Here is a 20,468-nt window from a genome sequence, read left to right on the forward strand (position 1 = left end):
TGTGACTGAGCTGTCACGGTATCACGCATTCCAGCCTGAGCGGACCTGGGGGGTCCAGCGCCTCCGTCAAAGGCTCCTCTGTGTCGCCGTCGCCTCAGAGACAACAGGAATGCTCGTCCACTGCCTCCCCCCTCCCTCCCTGCCTCCCTCCCTCCACAGGCCCGAGGCCTCAGCCGAGGCTCAGTCGGGGGAAGGAAGGATGGGTCCGTCTGAAAGTTAACAGTCGGAAGGAGAAAACAGAGGGAGGCAGCTGTGAGCGATACAAAAAAACAAACACTTTGCGAGTCATGACCAACGGCGCAAAAGCAAACAGTGATGAGGCAGACCAAAATACAAGCAGGAAACGGATTTATTTAAGAAGTCGACTCTATTTCCTGTCTGAAAACTCTCACAGTTCTGCAATCTGACAGATTATTTTTGTGACGCGACGTAAATATACTTTAAAAAAAAAAAAAAAAAAAACTATTTATGCACAAACACGCACGGGCTCCAGATCTGACTGCGGCGGGTCTTATTGTTCAGTGTCTGCTTCTTGCACTATCTCTCAGCAGAGGCCGGTTCATCTGGGATGATCTGAATTATGACACATTTACTCAGAAGACCTGTCACTGCTCCTGTCATCAGGCTGCTCTGATCGCCCTGCCTTTGTCTAATCCGCCACTTCCTGTGTGCGTGAGTCAGCTTTTATTCAGTTGCAGTCAAAAAGTCCACACGCATTTAAAGTCCAGAGTCTGGGTGAGACCGTGTGTGTCATAATCAGGAAGGTTTCCCTGGCTGGTGACTAATGTGCGACTCAGCGTCCTCCAGTTCTAAAACTGTCCGTCGTGAAGTTTTATGAGTTTTTATGAGCTATTTTTTTCCCTCTTGTTGATGTTGAAACACCTGGAGCGATGAGTCAGCGATAAAAATCCACTTCACGTCTTTGCTCTGATAAGGTTTCATTCGCAATTAGACCCAGTCTCCCCGGCTTCATCTTGTCTTCTAACATTATTAAAAGGCTGAGATTATAAGTGGGCGCTTCATGAGTGAACAACCGTTGGTTGAAAGCGCCATCTAGTGCGTAAAAGCGCCACTGATACTTTCTTTACAGTCGTCTCCGCGAAGGAGTGTTGAATGATGAAATCTGTGGCTTGGTCACATGTGAGTTTATTTGTTTTGCTTTTTTGCTTCCTCTTCCGCTACGGACTGACCTGTGGAGGAATTGGAGCAAAGTGCGTAAAGGAGGTGTGCGTAAAGGAGGTGTGCGTAAACGAGGACCTGTGCGCGCAGCGGCTCTCCAGCCAGGTGACGCCCACCGCCGCGCTCCGACTTCTTCTTCTCCTCCTTTAGTTTCACTCCTGACTCATATCTGGATCTTGATGGGATGTAAAGGGATTGCTCACGGCGCGCTCCACTTGGCTTCATCTCCTCAGGTGAAGGACATGAGTGGTAAGTCACTTAAAGCTTCAACTAATTCTTCTAATTCTCGACATCTGCGTTCGCATCCGTTTACGGTTTGTTGCTGAGAAATTACTGGCAAACTTGGAGCTTTTCAATCAATTAGCGGCCATGAAACATTGCATTGTGTTACAACCTGTTAGAGCTTCAGTGATGAGGCTGCCAGATCCGTATGCCGGTCTGTGGAGACGTGTAGCTGATCACAAACACGCTGTTTCCCGTAAAGTTGATATAAAATTGTCGTGAAACGATTGTGATTTATATAAATATGAATAAAAACAGGAATTTGTCCTGAACACTGCACATTTATGGGTGGAATTGTAACTTTTAAACATAAAAATCATTTGCTATTCTTAACTTATTTATGATTTATTGTTAATATCTTGTTTTATCATTATTTGAGTACTTTGACACATTATTATTGAGGCTTCAAACTTTTCCAAAATTAAAACTTTTGGTGCTTTTTTAGAAATAGAAGTTTTAAAAACAAACAAACAAAAAAAATCAATATGTGATTTTATTCTACAAAGAGTTTGGAATGAATTTGTTACATATACAGTAAAAAGAGGCAAAATGGTTAAAAATCTTCTTCTTTTTGCTATAATAATTGAATATCCTTTCGCTGTGCAGCGAAGCTAGTTTCTTTTACGCTCCCCAGTGATTTTGGGGTTTGTCTCCTCTGAGTTGTGAGGAGCTGCGTTGTAATAACAACACATGAAAACACAGTTTGTGAGTAATGACACAGATTCCAGACCGTCCTGACCTGCCTCAACCTGCCCGCCTGCTGGGATAGCTCCGATCAGCTGCGCTCACTCCCATTACTCCTAAATCCCCTGGGTATATGTAAACGCTACGGGCAATTTATTTTTACATTAAAGGCTTTTTAACGTAAGACAAATGTGGATAAAAGCTGGACGTGCATGGACAGAGCTGTGGAGAGTTTGCGGGCGTCGGTTTATCAAAATAAAACATGTGGATAATTATTTTTGGTGCGGAGCTTCTTTTCAGCAAACGCCCACTGAGACTTTAATCCACCTCCCTCCTCGCCCCCTCACGTCTCCCCTGAAGTGAATGGGGCAGAGAAAGCTTTTGTCTATGGTCCCCTTGTTTTTAAGTGAGCAGGTGACTCACGCCGGTGTTTTCATTCCTTTACTCTGAGGCAAACACAGACAGCGGAGCCTTCTCTTGTCTTTGTTCAGCACCGAAATGTCTAGAAAAAAGAAAAAGCAGCGGAGGGGGAGACATGAGGCAGAAATGCCCCATTTCCCACCATGGACTTAAAAACACACACAAACATACTTTTTTTTTTGGCTTTTTAATTTGGCTTCTTCTTTTCTTCTTCTTCTTCCAGTGTTAAGGAGTTGTTCATCCCACTATTAACTACCAACATGTCAGTATCTCCAATGCTGATATAATAAATTAGCTTAGAAGACAGGTCTTCAACACGGGGTTCTGCAAAATTGTTGGTTGATTAGACATTTTTCATCTATTTTTTTTTTTTTTCATTTTTCCTGACAATTTTCTCCTACAGACTTGATTTTCTTTAAGTAAACGGTAACACGAATCCAGCATATTTTAGTAAAAGTATAAATGGAGGCAGAAGACTTTATCTTTTCTTCACCACTTCACTCATTCGGTGATGCACCACACTAGACCTGTCAATCTAAGCCTCCTGGCCCCGCCCCCTATCGCTGGTGAGCCAATCACAAGACTCTATATTACGTGCTGACTCTGTCAGGTTCCCTGTAATTGGCCGAGAGCCTTTTCAGTCCCCAGGGGAAATCCCCTGGGCTGCAATATTAGCAGAAGAGAAGCTAACGGTGCAGCCGGCTCCCACGAGGCCGAAATGTTTTGGCTTTGTTTAAAGTTAAAACTTGAATCTGACAATTATTTATACACACACAAGTTAGGTATGTTTATGTCGCGTAGCTGCGCGGCCACTCTACTGTTGCACCACAGGACTCTCTCAGGAGGCCCAGACTTACATAATATTAGGAAGGTGGTCATAATGTTGTGGTTGATATAGATACCTTATTAATGCCAGATGGTTACAGAAAATGAATGAATGAATGAGTTGAGAAGATAACTAAATGAGCCTCGTAACTTCCGATGAGAGTTACAAATATCTCCTGCAGGAGGTGAAGGAAGACATGTTGGCCTTCAGCCTGGTCCCTTAAGTCGGTAATCAGTAATTTCAAACTGCATACTCGGACTGACATTATCATCTCCAAATAAATCATTAATTTTCTTTGCAGAAATACTTTCAACGAGGCCAGTGTGGCCCCCCCCCCATGACCTGTTGCTGTACAACAATTAAAACCACGGCTTTATTAACTGTTTCTTCACTGAAGCGACTCATCGTGGCTTCTGCCTCGTGTCCATGTCGAATGGTTTCAAGCTTAGTCCGTCTGTTCCTCATATACTCTACTATATTTATCCTAAACAGAGAACATCCCCATGACACCACTTTTAACTGGGGGGGGGGTTGAAACAGTTCCCAGATTTATTTGTGTTCGTCTTCAGTCAAAGAACAGAGTGGCCCACTTTCACTGGTTTAAGAGACACAGAAAAGAGTTGCCCGACAAAAACCTCCTGTGTGATGCTTCATGGGAAAAAGTCTGTGAATGGATTTTAAACATGACCCGCAGTAAACAAACATATCTTTGGTTAATTCTTCTTAAGGAGTGGGTGTCACGGCTCATCAGTCTGTAGTTCACATGTCTTCCAGACCTTCCGGTTTTTGCTGAGCATTGTAATGTCTAATTATCACATGGTGCCGGAGCATTTCATCACAGTGACCTTTGACCTTTGGTCACCAAATTCCAATGAGTTCATCCATGAGTCTGAAGGAACTTTTGTGCCAAATTTAAACAAAGTCCTTGAATCTTTTGCTGTGATTTTTTTGCGTTCAGAAGTTAAACTACGGCTAAAAACGTGTTTTATGAGCTCACAGCGACCTTCACTTTTAGCCTTTGGAGAAGGAAATTCCAATCACTTCAGTCACAATTAATGTTTGTGACAACTTAAAAAAAAGTCCTTCCATCTTTTCCTAGGATTTTAAGTTAAAATTAAGTTATTGCCCCAAAAAATGTGTTTTAAAAATGTCATAGCGACTTGGAGCTTTGAACCATCAATTAATTAATCAGATTATCCTTGAGTCCAAATTAACTTTTGTGCCAAAGTTAAACAAATTCCTTCCAACTTAACCAGAGATTTTGCGTTCACAAGTCAAGCTACTGCTTAAAAATGTGTTTTATAAGGACACAGCGACGTTAACCTTTGACCCTTGCAGATCAAACTGTGGTCAGTTTATCTTTAAGTCCAAATGAACTTTTGTGCCACATTTAAAGAAGGTCCTTCATTCTTTTTCTAGGATTTTGAGTTTGAAATTTAAATTACTGCCAAAGTTACTGCCTTTGACCTTTGACCCATGGACTCCAAATTTTAACCAGGTCAATCTTGAGTCCAAATTAACTTTTGTGCCAAATTTAGAGAAAATCCATCAGGACGTCGTTGTGATATCATGTTCACGTTGAACACCAAACATCCAAAACATCCAAATCGCTCTGGATGTCTTTTCGTTTTCTCGACCCCGCTGAAGTAAAAACGTGTTTGGTCTCTTGCAGGCGTCTCGGTTTGGGCGGAGGATGTGGGCATGGGCTCGGAGGAGGTGCGACCCGCGGCACCGTGGTCGGAGGAGCGCTGCGAGGAGCTGTGGGATCGCGTGGAGGGGGCGCGACACAAGCTCACGCGCATCCTCAACCCGGCAAAACTCACCCCGTATCTGCGCCAGTGCAAGGTCATCGACGAGCAGGACGAAGACGAGGTCCTCAACTCCACGCAGTATCCACTCCGAATCAGCAAGGCCGGTGAGAGGAAGACGCAGCCTCACGTCAAATACAGAAATTATTTATTATTCAGCATGACATAATTTATCAGATGTAAAGAGAAGAAGAAAAGACAATTTCTATCATCTAAAAACATTCATATCCACAAAAACAAGCTGAAACTGATGGAGCCAGTGTGTAAAAAGTGGACGAAGTGTGAGAAAATACATTGAATTTAATTAGAAATGAAATGGAGAAGACATAAGCAGTTCATCCTTGAGTCCAGGTGGATATTTGTACTAAAGTTTTCCTGGGATTCACAACTTCTTCTTCTTCTTCTTTTTTTTTTGCAAAAGCTCACACTGACATTTGACCATATTCCAGTCAGTTCATCCTTGAGTACACATGAACTTTTGTGCCAAATTTAAAGAAAATCCTCCTTTGTTTTTTTCCTGGGATTTTTGCATTCACAAGTTAAATTGCTGCCAAAAAATTGTGTTTGGTCACAGTGACCTCAACTTTTGACCTTTGGAGATCAAATTTTAATGAGTTCATTCTTGGTTCTAAATAAATGTTTGTGCCAAATTTGGGGAATTTCCATCTTGGTGATGTCGAGATATCTCATTCAGGGGAATCTTTATCTTCAGTGCTAATCACAATGAAACGGCCTTAAATTGGCTTAGGAGTCAAAGAAAAATGTGGCTGCAAAAGTGGCTTCAACTGAGCCAGAAATCCAAGAAAACACATTCAAAATAATTTGGAAAAGAACTTAAAAATGACTTAAAAACTTAAAAAGGATCATTTGAAATTCTTGAAATGAAATTTTTTTTGGCCTGTTTGAGAGAGAAGAGACTAATCTACAATCTTTAAAAAACAAACAAAAGAAATCACTTATCACGGTAAAGTACAGTTCTGTGGTTCTTTTGTAAAGCTGCCAAACAAGAAACATTACCAATGTATGATCGTGTCAACGAGGAACAGGTCGTAAAGATAAATACCGTGGGAGAAACAAGCGAGGAGAGAGGAGAGATGAAAGACATGTCCGAGATGGTGGACGTTGAATTATTTTTGTTGGATTATTTTCAACATCCACCCTTTGTCTTTGTCGTCGTTCACTCCGTGGGATGAGGCAGAGCACCTGGTGTCATTGCATGAGAGTTAGCTCAGCCGTACAAGTTTGAAATACCTACAGGATGTAATTACAAGCGCAGTGACACATCAAAGACAAAGCATTTTTGCGGTCAGGCAGTTTCAGCTGTTTACGTTATCAACGTTTCGTTTTCCTCCTTTCAGGTCGTTTGCTGGACATTTTGCGCGGTCAGGGCCAGCGAGGTCTTCAAGCCTTCATGGAGTCGATGGAGTTTTACCATCCGGAGCAGTACACACAGCTGACGGGAGAACAGCCCACGCACAGATGCTCCCTCATACTTGGCAAGAAAAGAGCTGTTCTTACATCTGGATAGACAGGGGGGCGGCAGGGGTGCAGATTTAAATAACAAGACTGAATTATTATCAGAATACGAGGCTGGCAACACAACGTTTGGATGTAATTATGGGGCGTGTGTCAACCTGTAGACTGTAGAAAAAGTGGATCCTATAAAATGAAGCGATTTGATTGGCCCGGCAGATCTTTGTTGCAGCGTTCACACCAATCTTTCCTCCCACAAACATTTTCTAAGAGTTGTGTTGCCAACCCTTACCACATAGCAAACACATTAAACAATTAGACATTCAAACTCTGGAAAGATTTGTATTTGTATTTAATCATAGCCAACAAACAGGCCTAAGATACGGGCTAACTTTAAGATTAAGAAACACAAGATTCCTAAAAAGACTCGTGTTATTCCCCCTACGGCCTGCACAGATTACTTGGTCGCCCCCCTGTGATGCTAATAAAAACTCTGTATGTCTTCTCCAGATGAGGAAGGACCAGAAGGCTTGACTCAGTTTCTGCTGCTGGAGGTGCGAAAACTGAGGGAGCAGCTTCGAAACAGCCGGATGTGTGAGCGGCGCCTGTCTCAGCGATGTCGGATGGCGGAGGACGAACGCAGCCGCGCCGAACACAAAGCTCAGGAGCTACGTCACGACAGGCTACAGCTAGAGAGGTTCAGTCACGTTTCCAGTGTCTTCTCCTTACACCTGTTGATGCACAAAGAAAATGACGTGTGATGATGATGGTTTGTGGTCTCAAGGCTGCGTCAGGACTGCGAGACGGCGAGTCGGGAGTTGGGGAAGCTCAAGGACCGACACCTGGAGCAGGCTGTGAAGTACTCCAAGGCCTTGGAGGAGCAAAGCAAGGCCTCGACGAGAGAGAGGGAGCTGCTCAGGCAGGTACGTCGGCCTATTATATTGATCCCCCGTTGCTTTCTGTGGTGGCCCAAACACAAACACAAGGGGAAGGCAGGAGCGAGAAACAAACCGAACTTTGATGAAATGTACGAAGTCAGGAACAAAATTCATTGCACGATAAAAAAGGGTAATCCAGAAACACAAATCCAAAAACCAAAGACAAGAACCAAGAGACGTTGGAAGCATGTTAAGCAGACGACTTGACAAAGAGAAAGCCAGGTCTTTTTGGCAGTGTGAAAGGGTTTACCCGGCCTTTCTTCCTGGGTCAAATGACCCGGCAAACGACCCAGGATTTTTGCTGCTTGGCTCGCCTACACTGTGAGTGGCGTCCTGCTCAATTAGCCAAGGATGTTAGTGTACCTGCCTGTCAGATTCTGGTTTTGTCAATGAACAGTCAGTGTAGAAGCTCCAGGGCTGTGTGCAGCTCGAAGCAGAGCTGGTCTACTCCCGTAAGATCAGTCTCCCTGTTGGTCTCCCCGAAACCGATCTCTGAAGGCCAGAGGATTTTTAAAATTTTTTTCAATCAAACAAATCAAATTTGTAGTTACATGATCACAGCCCACCCAGACGGGTCGATCTGGGTAAGAAAATCTCACGACAACGCAGGATTTTCCGTGTGGAAGCGGTTATAGAAACACATGGGCTGAGGGGTTGACGAGACAGTGAAACTAATGAGGGGGAAACCAGACAAATGATCAGAGGGAAAACCCAGACAGGAAGTGAAGCAAGACTTGGAACGATAAGGAAAACTAAACAGGATCACGGATGATAAACAAAACTCAGTAACAGTTTTATTTCAATTTTAAGGGATCACTTCCGTTCAGTTTCCATTACCCCTAGAAATGCACAAAGCCTAAATATTGCAATGCAAATAAATGGTAATGGAAACACTCTCATGAGGTGGTTTTTCAGACGTATCGATATAAAGGTTTATCACAGGGGGTCATGTGACCAGTTCATCTGAAGTCCATCTTCCTCAAAGTGAAGTCTCTGTGGCGTGACGAGAATTTAAGAGATTTATGGGATATCGCGAGACGAGATGGAAACACGTACAAATTGAAATTTCAGAAATGTGAACAGGAATGCCACGTTGGTGCAGTTTTTTCGCTCTGATGTTGATGATTTTGTCACCCACCCCAAAACTTTTTAACGATCATGGCAGCGTTCTGCATCCGAGGAGAAGAGGAGATTTGGCGGTAGATATCGGGCACAGTGCAGGACACAGAAATTGCAGCATGTACGACCTAAGCTTGTTAACGATAAATAAGCATTGCTTGTACAGTAGCGTTATGTCGTTACAATGCCGACACACTTTTATCGTGCCGAGTACTGACTGTAGTCTGTAACAAACACTAATTAGCTTGCTGTCAAGTTTTTCCTTTGTCGAGCTTTAAGCGTAAAGTCATGGATGTTACTCCTGCTTGTTCCTGCCATAATATGATACGTGACATGCGCTGGCTGTTCATAGTCAGTTTCTTAGTCTATGCAGTTAGTACAGTTTTGTTATTGCCAGTGTTACAGTGTTCTGCAAATTTGCTTGTAGTTTAATATTTCAGATCCTGAGACATGAGCGTGCTATTTTTAAAAATAAAAGGTCAGAAATGTTTTCTTTGTCATCCATTTAGTTCATTTTATTTCCTCAATAATTTTCCTTGATTGAGATATTAGTCTGATATAGGTTGGATATGTTCAATATTTTCTTATCTTCAGACATAATAGTGAAGGAGACGTTTCTTTACTTGCTTGATAGTTTCAACTGAAACTCCAACCTTCCTCAGAAATGTCATTAGTCCTTAAATTAAATTCATTATAGATGTGAACTTAAAACCACTGTTTTATTTTATGGCCTTGGTGCCCTGGCTTTTGGTTTTGTGCCCTCAAATTGACAACACAAAAGGCCAAGTGGCCTTGCCCCTAAAATGACGAAATTCCAGACGTGAATTAGTCAAATATGATCTGAGTCATTCAGACCACGCAACATTGATAACGCCTTCTAAAAGAAGGTCACCACTTCAACAAATAAAAGCATGGAGAACATTCAAACCGTGCTGCTGCTGCTTTTTAAAGACGTCCTAAGAAAAGACTATTTAAAGCGACTTTAATGAGCCCAGCCTACGAGTCCTAACCTCAAAGACCCTATAAAGAACTGAAATGTTGTTTTTGGCAAGTCAAACTGTTTTTCTTGGACTCTCATTAAGTTCTTTCAAGGGCGACTCATCCCCGGGGAAGGTTCCTGAAACGGAAACATGGTTTAAGAGACGAGACAAAGACTTGTTTTTGTAAGCAGTGAGATGGGAAAATAGAAAGGAATGTTTGTGCCTGATGCTGTGGAAAGGCAGCAAATAATCATGCCCGCGGCTATTGAGGTGAAACTGCTTCGGCTGGCATGCAACTGCAGTAAAAGAGACATCTGGGTATCGATGTTATCAGTCTCGAGCCTCAACATGTGGACTGAAGCATGAAAAACAACAAAATATACCTGGAAGTATTAACCTGGAGGATGATTATTTTATCCTTAAAGGTCCTGGGATCGTGATGGGGTGATTGTTCCTTCCAGTAGTAAAAATGTTTGTTTCTGTTTTTGCTCCATACAGGTGGAGGAGCTTAAGTCCAGGCTGACAGAGGCTGAGAACCAAACCACTGGCACAGAGATCAAAACAAACCATTCACCCTCTATCAGAGTGAACGGATCTCCCCCACCTTTACCAGAAAAGCCGACGCAGCGTATCGAGGTTCAGAAAACTGAGAATACAGGAACTCAAAGGAGAGGACCAGTTCCCACCACTGGAGTCATCGTATGTTTTAAATGATTCATCCTTTAAAATTCAGATTCTTTTTTTGTTTGGGGAGTGTGTTTGATGATCTGTAAATGTTAATGCCAGGCGCTGATGGACATCCTGCAGCAGGACCGCAGGGAGGCTGCAGAGCAGAGGCAGGAGCTCTGCGATATCATCACCAGACTCCAGGGGGAGCTACAGAGCACCGAGGAGCACAGGGACAAGGTGAAAAGCTCTCTAACCCACAGTTTAAGCTTCTGCATTAAGTTGTTATCTACTTGTGTTTCTTTTTGTGTGAACCCCAGGAAGACTAGCTCATCACTTTTGTGGCAGCTAATGGGGATCCTTTTAAACAATTTAAACAATTTGTGATTGGTCCTCTTGGTCGTAGCTAGCTAGTTTCTACTTTAGTATTTTCAGCTACTTCTCCATCTCCATGATTTTCACATTTGATGGTTAACTGAGGAGTTCTGGAGATATTAAAGACATTTGTATGACTTGTGTTTGGGGAAATTTCGGCTAAAGTTTCGGCAAAAATCACACAGCGCCGCCTAGTGTTTGGGAGGTGTTGTTACAGAGCGAATCAGACTGACGACGGCGTACGCTCTGTACGAAGGTTTCTTCTTGTCTTTTTTCTCTCTGGGTTTCAGTCTCTGGGTTCTGCAAAGCATCAGGGGAGAGATTTGATTTTTATTGATGCTCTGTCAATAAAACTGAACTGATCGTGAAACTATCCGTGCAGTTGGAGTCACAGTGCGAACAGCTGCGGCTGAAGGTGAGGACTCTCCAGCTGGACTGGGAGACCGAGCAGAAGAGGAGTGTGTCCTATTTCAACCAAATCATGGAAATGGAAAAAGAGCGAGACCAGGTCAGTGAGTGGACGGAGACTCGAGTCTGGACTCACTTAAGACATTGTTTGTTTATCCCACATATGGGAAATGTCCTTGTCACAGTAACGTAGAATAGAGAGTATGCGTTAGGGCTGGACGTATCGATCTAAATATATCATATCAATACTGAGGCCAGTATCGGTATTGGATAGATACCGATTGATACTTTTGTTAGTTTCTCTTCTATATGTCCAGCAAATTATATTTTATACTTTTAAATTGTACTGAAACAATGGTTTATTTGTCTAAATATTTGTCCAATATGTTATCATAATCAACTAACTAAAGGCAAAGTGATCATGACATTTCAAGAAAAGGCTTCAGCATCTGTGTTTTGTTATCAGCGACACTAGCCCAGTATTTACTTGGTATCAGATCAATTCCAAAGTTCCCAGTATTGCCCAACCCTAGTATGCGTTACCGTCACTGCTGCCAGGGGCCACGCCCCCCTCTTCACCTTTTTTAAAAAAAAATATTTTCACAGTTCAGACACTATTAAAGCCTGTGATTCAAACTAATGCTGCTAATCCTCAACTGCCACTTTTTGCCGCTCCGTGGCCGTAACCATGGAGACCTCACCTGCTGTGACATCACGGGCACACGCTCTATATACAGCGTGGACTGGGAATTAAAATAAAATTGGAATAAAATATGATTGAAACGATTTCAAAACGGAGACAGTGCGGCAGAGAAGCAGATTATTGTGTAAAAAGAACAAAACAGGTCTCAAAGACAAGTCTCAGGTGTGAGTTATTGTTGTTATTGAGGACCTGTGGTAGGCCACCGTTCCCTCTTGCAGCGTGGATGGAGCACGTCTAAACCCTCCTCGTGTTCCCACCCCCAGGCTCTGCGCAGTCGAGACAGCCTGCAGCTGGAGTACACCGACTGTCTGCTGGACAAGAACCGTCTACGTAAGCGCATCGCGGAGCTGCAGGCCAACATGGAGCAGCAGCAGAGGGAGCTGGAGAGGGAGAGGGAGCGGTGCCGGGTGCAAATGGAGCAGAGCAGCACCTGTCTGCACTGTGTAAGCAAAAAAAATAAATCAGGAGCAACCGTCGCGTCCATTTCCACCACCACAGAGTGTTTTTATGAGATCTCCCCCTGTGTCCTCTCCGCAGTCCCACATGTCTCTGTGGAGCGAGGAGCAGTGCTTCGGACCCTGCTGCTCCCTGGACCTGGACCTGACCCCCCCGGCCGGCAGCGGCGGCGGCGGCGGCAGCACACACCTGGTTCTGAGAAAAGTCAGTCTCGTGTTTCATCTCCACGACCTTTTACTAGGAAATCAGCCACAACATTATGACCGCTGACGGGACGAGTGATTAACTTGAAAACGTTGTTGAAAGTGAAACAAAAATTAACCCGACTGGAAAATGGGCGGTGTTGCTACAGAGTGAAATGACTCAGGTCGGCGTAGGTTTCCACATCTATGTCCGACAGGTAGCACCCACTTAGACCAGACCAGGCATTGACCCATTCCACGGCAATGACACTCCATCCTCAGCAGGATGCAGCCTGACACACACACACACACACAAAAAAAAAAATGCTGTCAAGTATCTGTGGGATGATCAAGCCACAAGAGAGACCGACCTACACAATATTAGGATGGTGGTCATAATGTTATGCCTGATGTGTGTGTATAAATATGTCTTTGGGTTTTGATGCTGCAGGAACATGTTTTCTTCGAGGGAAAGTGGGGATTATTTTACAGTGTGAGATGTAACACATTCTTTGCCTGTCAGAACCTGTAACCAAACCTAACTCTCTCCCGGTCACAGACGCCCCCTAGAGGCCAAGGCAACGAAAACTCGGAGGGTGAGTTGACTTCAGCCGATACCAAAGAACGCTTCTCGTAATTTTCATCAGTGGGTTAAAATTTCTCCCTCCGCGTTTTCACAGACTCCAACTCGGAGGAGAACGTTTTGATGTCGGTGAGTATCAAAAAGCTCAAAGTGAGTGAGAGAAGGAAACGAAAGGATTTTATGTCTTTACGTTTACCTCTTCATCCACAGACGGAAAACACGGAAAAGGAAATAAATCGCCTCTCCACGTTCCCTTTTCCTCCTTGCATGAACTCCATCAACCGGCGTTTTACCACAGAGTGAGTTCAACGTCACTTGTTTGCACTTTTTCAGCTTTTCCCGTTCGCTTCCATTAACAACCTCCTGACTCTTTTCTGCAAAGGTTTGACTTGGACTCGTGGGGCAGTGACGAGAATGACAACATCACAGGTATTTATTTTTAGCTATAACGTTTCTTTCTAATCGCTCCGGTTTGTTTCTCTTCGCTTGCCGCACATTTTTAAGTCTCTTGCTGTGTTTCCAGGTGATCAGAGTGAACCTTCTTTGTGGGACTCCTGCACATCGTTGCACTCTCACCTGTTCCCGCCTGACCTGGTCAACCTGCCCGCCGTCTCCTCACAACGCCCCGGCCCTGGGGCTCCCAGGTACAGCCATGAAGCCTGATAATAATAATAATAATAATAATAATAATAATTAATGTAAAATGCAAAGAAATTTAATGGTTTTGCTCAAAGGGTAATGAGCTGAATTTCACTATTCCAGCAGCAATGTACAGGAAAACAGCATAACATACATGATATATAAAAATAAAATAGGACATCTACATACACTGTATTTACAAGAATATTAAAGTAATTGAATATTAAGAATGAAATTAAGCTTCTTCTTCATTATTTGTGTTCACACTAACAAAGGAATGAGCTCAAATGCGTCTTTGGCGCGTCTTTGGTATTAATAATGAACACACATCACTTCCTTCTTCCCATCTCTCAGGAACCCCCTCCGCTCCCCGTCCTCCAGCCCCCCGACCTCGCCGAGGCATGAAAGAGCCAGCCTAGCGGACGACATCACGATAGTCGGAGGGAACCAGTCGGGGATCTTCGTCAGCCACGTGAGGGCCGGTTCCCCGGCCGAGCAGTGTGGACTGAAGGAGGGCAGTGAGCTGCTGGAGGTGTGTTGTCTCCGTCGGGCGAATTTACAAAGAGACTGAGTGGCTTCACGCAGGCTTGAAAGAAAAAAAAAAAAACACTGTGCGTTTGTCTGTGTGTTGTTCAGCTGGAGCGGGTTCTGTTTGGTGGGGGCAGCGTGCTGCTGGCTCAGTGCACCGCCGAGGTCGCCCACTTTTCTCTTCAATGGTGGACCGAGCCTTCGACACTCAAACACCAGAGCAACCTAGAGGGTGAGTGGTATATCTCAGAGCATAGACTGTAAAAAGAAATGGATGCCATGTTCCACCTGGTGGCTGGAGGCTGCAGTGTAGATCATAAGCTCCACCCCCTCCATGTTAGTGGACTAAAATACAAGGATAGTTAATATAATACTAATGTATGTTCAAGTGTTAGGGAAGTTAAATTATGGTTATTTGATGCGATAAATACAGGATGTGACATCATGATGATTGACAGTTGCCATTGACAACCATTCCATGAAGTGGTCCAATAGACAAATGAGCGCAGGAAAAACTCTCAGATCTGGATCCTAACCAGGTGGCAGAACTGCATGAAGTCAAAGAAAGTAGAGCTCCTCCTGGTGGCTGGAGGCTGCAGTATGCGTCATAAGCTCCACCCCCTCTTTGTTAGAGGATGGCACTTGTGCCAAAGTAAAATACAGATCAGATACATTTTTTCAATGATGGTTTCTGTCATTTTAAGTAGTTAATATAATGCTGCTGCACGTTCAAGTGTAAATTTAAATTTTAGTTTGTCGACGCTATAGAAACAGGATGTGACATAATGGTGACCACCAGTTATAATCAAACATTTCCTTGTAACTGGTGGAGGTAGAGCAGAGCGTAGTCTTAATTAAAGTGAGTCTGGAGGAAGTGTGGTTGAGTGATCGCTCCACTCTCGGACTTATCAGACTCTAGCTCCAAACTTACTAGATGGCCGGGAAACTGGCATCAGTTTGGCCAATACAAACACATACAGGAAGTGGGGACACGTTGTCCATATTTATATACAGTCTATGGTCCCAGCTCGCAAGATGGCAGCTCCCGTTTCCCTGGACTAGCCTCACTTTGACTGCAGTGATCAGATTTGAGTTTGTTGATAATAGGACCCTCACAAAGAGGATGTGTCTGAGAAAAAGAGGACGTCTGGTCACCCTAGGAAGTGGAGCCGTGTCATTCATTTTTCTACAGTCTTAAAAATAAATAAATAAATAAAATATCTGTGTATTTGGGTCTAATGCTGGTCTCCTTTCTTTGCTCAGCGTACTCAAAGCTGTGCTCCCAGCTTTCATCACCTACGTTTACGGGCGCGGACTCCTTCTACGTGCGCGTCAACCTCAACATGGAGCCCCGCGGCGACCCGCCATCGCTGGGCGTGTCATGTGACGACATCGTGCACGTCACAGACACGAGGTACGACGGGAAGTACCAGTGGCGCTGCGCCCTGGTGGACAAGACCACAGCCAAGCCCCTGCAGACCGGCACCATGCCCAACTACAACAGGTTTTAATCACACTGTCCAGCATGTAAGTTATTATTTTTTCAAACATGAACAACCATTAACTTCAGTCCACATCCCTCTCAGGGCACAGCAGCTGTTACTTATACGATTACGAAAAATGGCTCTGGAGCAAAAAGACTTCAAGAAGAAAGTGGTACGTCTGCTCATATTTACACAAACTACGCGCACAACTTCACCCCGACTATTATAAAACGCCTTTAACTTTTCCTTCAGTTTACAAAGAAAGCCTCAGGCCGCGTACGATTGGTCAAGGCAGTCGACCCCAGCTGTCGCGGGGCTGGTTCGACCCAGCAGGTCCTTTACACTCTCAGCAAACGTACGTATCTCTCTGATAAATTATTTAGTTCTGTTTTCCGTGTTCACTTTGCATTAACGCGCACGCGCCTCCCGCCTCAGGTTACGAGGAGCACTTGATCCCGTACAGTTTGGTGCATCCGGTGCAGGTCCAGGCCAAGCGTCCGGTCATCTTCTCCCCGTCCTTGCTGTCCCGTGGTCTCATAGAGAGGCTGCTGCAGCCAGCGGAGTCTGGACTCAAGTTCAACACCTGCCCACCAGGTACGTGCACACTTGATTCGACACAAATTAGGAAAAAAACAAGTATTTATTTTAACATAGACAAACGTAATTAAAACTTGAACTCTGAACTCTACGTATCCCTTTCCTGAGTTTGATGTCAACCTAATGTAGTTGATGGTTTTCTATCAAACATTACAGAGATTTAAACGAAGTAACGTGGAGACTCAAGTGTTGTGAAAAAACTGCATTTATTTTCAGAAACTTAAATTAACAAAATTAAATATTTAATTAAAATCAAATATTAATATTCTGTATTAGAGAGGACAGAACTCATAACTGTTGTTGTGGAAATAAATACAAGTGCAATGAGGTGAAACCATCAGGGGTGAATGTATTTTGAAGCAAAATAACTTTTTAAACCCTATTTGCATAAGATTAGTTTGTCTGGGGACCTCTGATAATTTGTATTAATCACGGTGGTCGTCAATGATCTTAATCCCGTGTGAATCGTCCATGTCCACAATTTGTAAAATAATAATTACACCTCAAATTACCTTCCATAATTCTTGTGACATTTATGTCCTCTGGTAAAACTATAAAACTAATCCGGTGCAAACTGACATCTCTGTGATTTAGGGGTGAGTTTTTACTATTTTAAGACTATTTGTTTAATTTGCAGCTTTTTTTCTGCCTCTTGTCTCTTAAGAATTTTAAAAGATGTGCTATAAATCTGGACAGATGTTAGGGAGCAAAGTTGAGATATTTCTTACCGATTCACCCATTAAGACGGATAAAATCATTAAACCAAGTTAATTTAAATACTGACAAGTCGTTGGTAATTTCTTCCCCAGGATAAATAGAATCAAAAATATATATTTATCATCCTTTATAATTTGCAAAGTACTTAAAACTGTCTATGACACGTAGTGGAGTGAGAGGGGAAGTAGCAGAGCCATAAAAATGGATCGTAAATTTGAGTAAAACACAGTTTGTTTGTCCTGTGTGAATTTGCCACATAAAACACAGATGTAGGGGTAATATCTGAATCCCGTAAAACTCACCCCGTGCAAAAAGGGCCATAAGTTGCTAAATGCTCATCCATTATACACTCTACTGACACTGTTTAAATATGTGTCAGTAAAAGGTTAGAAGGCAATAACTTCATGTAGCGCAAAACAGCGACTTGTAAAGTACTAAAGTAAAGTACAGAGACTTCTTTATATTCAGCTCACTGACTGTGATGGAGCAGGATAAATATCAGGGTGATGCTCCGTCAAACGTTGGGCTTGTAGCGGCATGCTAGTTTTGGGAGGCTAGTGCTAACTTTGTGACAGGTGAACGCCCCTGATCCAGAGACAGTCACGAACGTCTGATATTAAAATAACATTCTAGTCACGTCTTGTTAACGTTTTATCATAGTTTCTGTCATCAGGGAAAAAAATATGATGTCGACCCATATTTATACTGATATTGTGCAATTACTCATGTTCACTTTCTTTTCACATACTTGAACATATTTTTTATATTTTTTTACATTGATGTGTGTGTTCTTATTATACTTGTCTAGTTATTCTTACATTTTTATTGCCTAAATTTCTCTTTATTCTGAACATTGGTTCACTTTGAATGAAAAGTAATTTCCCCCGTGGGATCAGTAAAGTAAAGTAATTCTGATTCTGAGGTCTCATCCCAGTCACACTTCAAAAGATGAAACTCTCCTTTTATGTTTCCAGAGCCCATCCCGGCGTCAGAGAGACAAGACAAGAGAATATTCTTGTTGGATTCCCACAGTCCAGAGCAGGCTCTGGGTATCCGGCTGGAGTCGATACAGGAAGTCATCAACCAGGTGAAACATCAGCGGCTACATTTACATGAACAGACCGAGCTGATCAGAGGGAATATTCAGTCAGATGTAGAGAGGTGGTGGTTTAAACCTCTAATAACCCCGTTAACTCTCGGCGTGCTGGTTTCTCTCTGGTTGGTGGAATAAATCCATTCCCTCTGAGCATGTACTAAAGCAAGGCACTAAAAAGTCTTATCACGACTTTATGAGGTATTAAAATTTGATAAAACACAAAGATGAACAAGTAACATAAAAACTGGACTACTATGGGTGTGTCCCTACCTTGTCTCTGAGAGCAGAAGGTATGTGTTCAAACTTTGCCTTCGATTTATTCTCCAGCCTGTTTGAATTCTGTTGTATGATAGTGATTTATAGTCTTTATCGTGAACTTAAACTATGGTTACAATTCGAAGTTGCGGTGAGGTACTAAAAATATTGAGATGGTCTTGAAATTAACTTCAACATTCCTGTATATATCCCGTATTTAACCCCACGTGGTCTCAAAAAGAGCTCCCCACTGTTACTCATGACCCTTGATCTCCCTGTGTCTCCGTCTCAGGACAAGCACTGTCTCTTAGAGCTGGGGCTGCACAGCGTCGAGGGCTTACTGAGGCACGGGATTTACCCCATCATCATCCACATCCGCCCCAAGAACAAAAAGCACAAGAAGTTGAGGTCAGTGCACGCTCACCTGCAACCACTGTGGTGACAAATAAAAGAAAGGCAGCCGGATGTGTAGAGTTTCCTGAGGGCGTTTCCTCTAGAAATGAAGAAGTCACTCGGATGACACGTCTTCAAAACGCTCTACAGTTTCCTTTCTGTGATGTTTTTTTTTTTTTTTTTTTTGGATAAGCGGTGTCGTGTTTTCTAATCGTCTTAACAAACCTGAACGCGGTTGTTTTTTTTGTGAAACAGGAAGTTCTTTCCGCGCTGCGGGGAGGACAGCGTGATGGAGGAGGTGTGCCAGGCCGAGGAGCTGCAGCTGGAGACGCTGCCGCTGCTCTACTACACCGTGGAGCCCAACACCTGGAGCTGCACCGAGGAGCTTCTGACGGCCTTACGCAACGCCGTCCACAGCCAGCAGAGAGCAGTCGCCTGGATCGAGCTGGATCGGCTGCAGTAGAAGAAGAAGAAGAAGAAGAAGAAGAAGAACACTGCAAGAAACTCACTACACCACAGGCTGCTCTGTGCGGGACGGTTAACACGGACCACATTAGGCTTATGTGCAGACATTCAAACAGGAATTTTTATTTTTAGTGTCTTGGAGCCGAGCTGGACCGGCTAAAATCAGAGAAGTGCATAAAAAAAAAATGTTATATGAGCCACAAATAATAATATGTGTTAATACAGAACTATCGACATGGATTCTTGTATCAACAACAGTTATGATGTTTTATTTTGCAAGTTTTTATGTATCTGTACGTTTACACTGGAGTTACCACACATTGTTGAGGTCACTGTACATTTACTTAGATGATGTGAGCAAAGACGTTGTGTGATTGTGGAGATGTAGCATTTTATATTTGCACGATAAATGACACAGTCTTCCAGAAATACAGCCCAAGCTGTTGGTTATTTTTACATTTTATTTTATTATTCTTTAGGCTCTGAATGGGTTTACTGTATAATTTAAACTTCTTAATTTCAATACAAATGTGCTGTTATTGAGAGTCTGTACGACAAAAAACTGTGCAAATACTTTCAGTCTGAACTGCGACACATTTCATACACCAGGTACCAAACTAATGTGACTTTAGTTTTGTGAACACATTTCTATTTACGTTTTTATACTGCTGATTTTTTATTTTGTAATATGTTTCATGAATAAATTAATGTCAAAATGAAGATGCTGACTTTACTTGTGTGCTCAAATTCACAGTGTTTATTGTCCACAAAGTAATGGAGTGGAAAGGTTATTAAAAGTGACAAAAACATGATACAGTAAAAAATAAAATAAAAAATGTAATTGTAAAAATTGAAAATAAGTGTTATTCAACACAGTTGTCACTTTTTCTACATGAAAACATATCTAAAACAAATCACACATAATCTTACTCAATCAAGATAAAATTGAATTCAGTCCAAGTATCATATATTATATATATATAATAAATAGCCAAAATATGTTGTTCAATAAAAATAAAGTGGAGTTTAATACAACTTTCACCCTTTCCACATTAATAAATAACAAAGAAATGCTATCCAATAAAAAAATAAGTGTAATTCCACACAGTTAGCATATTTTCCATATTAATAAATAACAAAAAATAAAAATGCTATCCAATAATCACTTTTCCTACATTAATAAAAAACAAAAACATGTTCCAACTTTTCTAC

The 20,468-nt window shown here is 42.6% G+C and overlaps 1 protein-coding gene across 2 annotated transcripts; it reads left to right on the forward strand.

Moving 5' to 3' along the window:
• Nucleotides 1-1,078: 1,078 nt before the first annotated feature.
• On the forward strand, nucleotides 1,079-19,972 carry zmp:0000000896 (caspase recruitment domain-containing protein 11). 2 transcript variants are annotated; one of them, XM_047570894.1, is made up of 24 exons: nucleotides 1,079-1,428; nucleotides 5,064-5,306; nucleotides 6,558-6,695; nucleotides 7,183-7,369; nucleotides 7,457-7,595; nucleotides 10,208-10,408; nucleotides 10,496-10,615; nucleotides 11,133-11,258; nucleotides 12,125-12,304; nucleotides 12,399-12,521; nucleotides 13,059-13,095; nucleotides 13,180-13,211; nucleotides 13,293-13,381; nucleotides 13,465-13,511; nucleotides 13,606-13,726; nucleotides 14,076-14,253; nucleotides 14,358-14,481; nucleotides 15,513-15,753; nucleotides 15,836-15,902; nucleotides 15,986-16,088; nucleotides 16,169-16,327; nucleotides 18,022-18,134; nucleotides 18,691-18,806; nucleotides 19,047-19,972. In XM_047570894.1, exons 1-24 carry the CDS (start codon nucleotides 1,359-1,361, stop codon nucleotides 19,252-19,254), a joined length of 3,162 nt encoding a protein of 1,053 aa, XP_047426850.1. In that variant the 5' UTR covers nucleotides 1,079-1,358; the 3' UTR covers nucleotides 19,255-19,972. The 2 variants fall into 2 exon arrangements, with proteins under 2 accessions (XP_047426850.1, XP_047426849.1); XM_047570893.1 differs by having other exon boundaries at nucleotides 1,080-1,428; nucleotides 15,836-15,905.
• Nucleotides 19,973-20,468: the final 496 nt, after the last annotated feature.

This window comes from Mugil cephalus, chromosome 20 (genome assembly GCF_022458985.1).
Source record: "Mugil cephalus isolate CIBA_MC_2020 chromosome 20, CIBA_Mcephalus_1.1, whole genome shotgun sequence".
Classification (NCBI taxonomy): Eukaryota; Metazoa; Chordata; class Actinopteri; order Mugiliformes; family Mugilidae; genus Mugil; species Mugil cephalus.

Coding starts and splice junctions, on each gene's coding strand:
- zmp:0000000896 (XM_047570893.1), top strand. CDS start 1,359: ATGGGATGTAAAGGGATTGCTCACGGCGCGCTCCACTTGGCTTCATCT. Junction 5,307..6,557: donor ACTCCGAATCAGCAAGGCCG/GTGAGAGGAAGA, acceptor TCCTCCTTTCAG/GTCGTTTGCTGGACATTTTG. Junction 16,089..16,168: donor CCTTTACACTCTCAGCAAAC/GTACGTATCTCT, acceptor CTCCCGCCTCAG/GTTACGAGGAGCACTTGATC.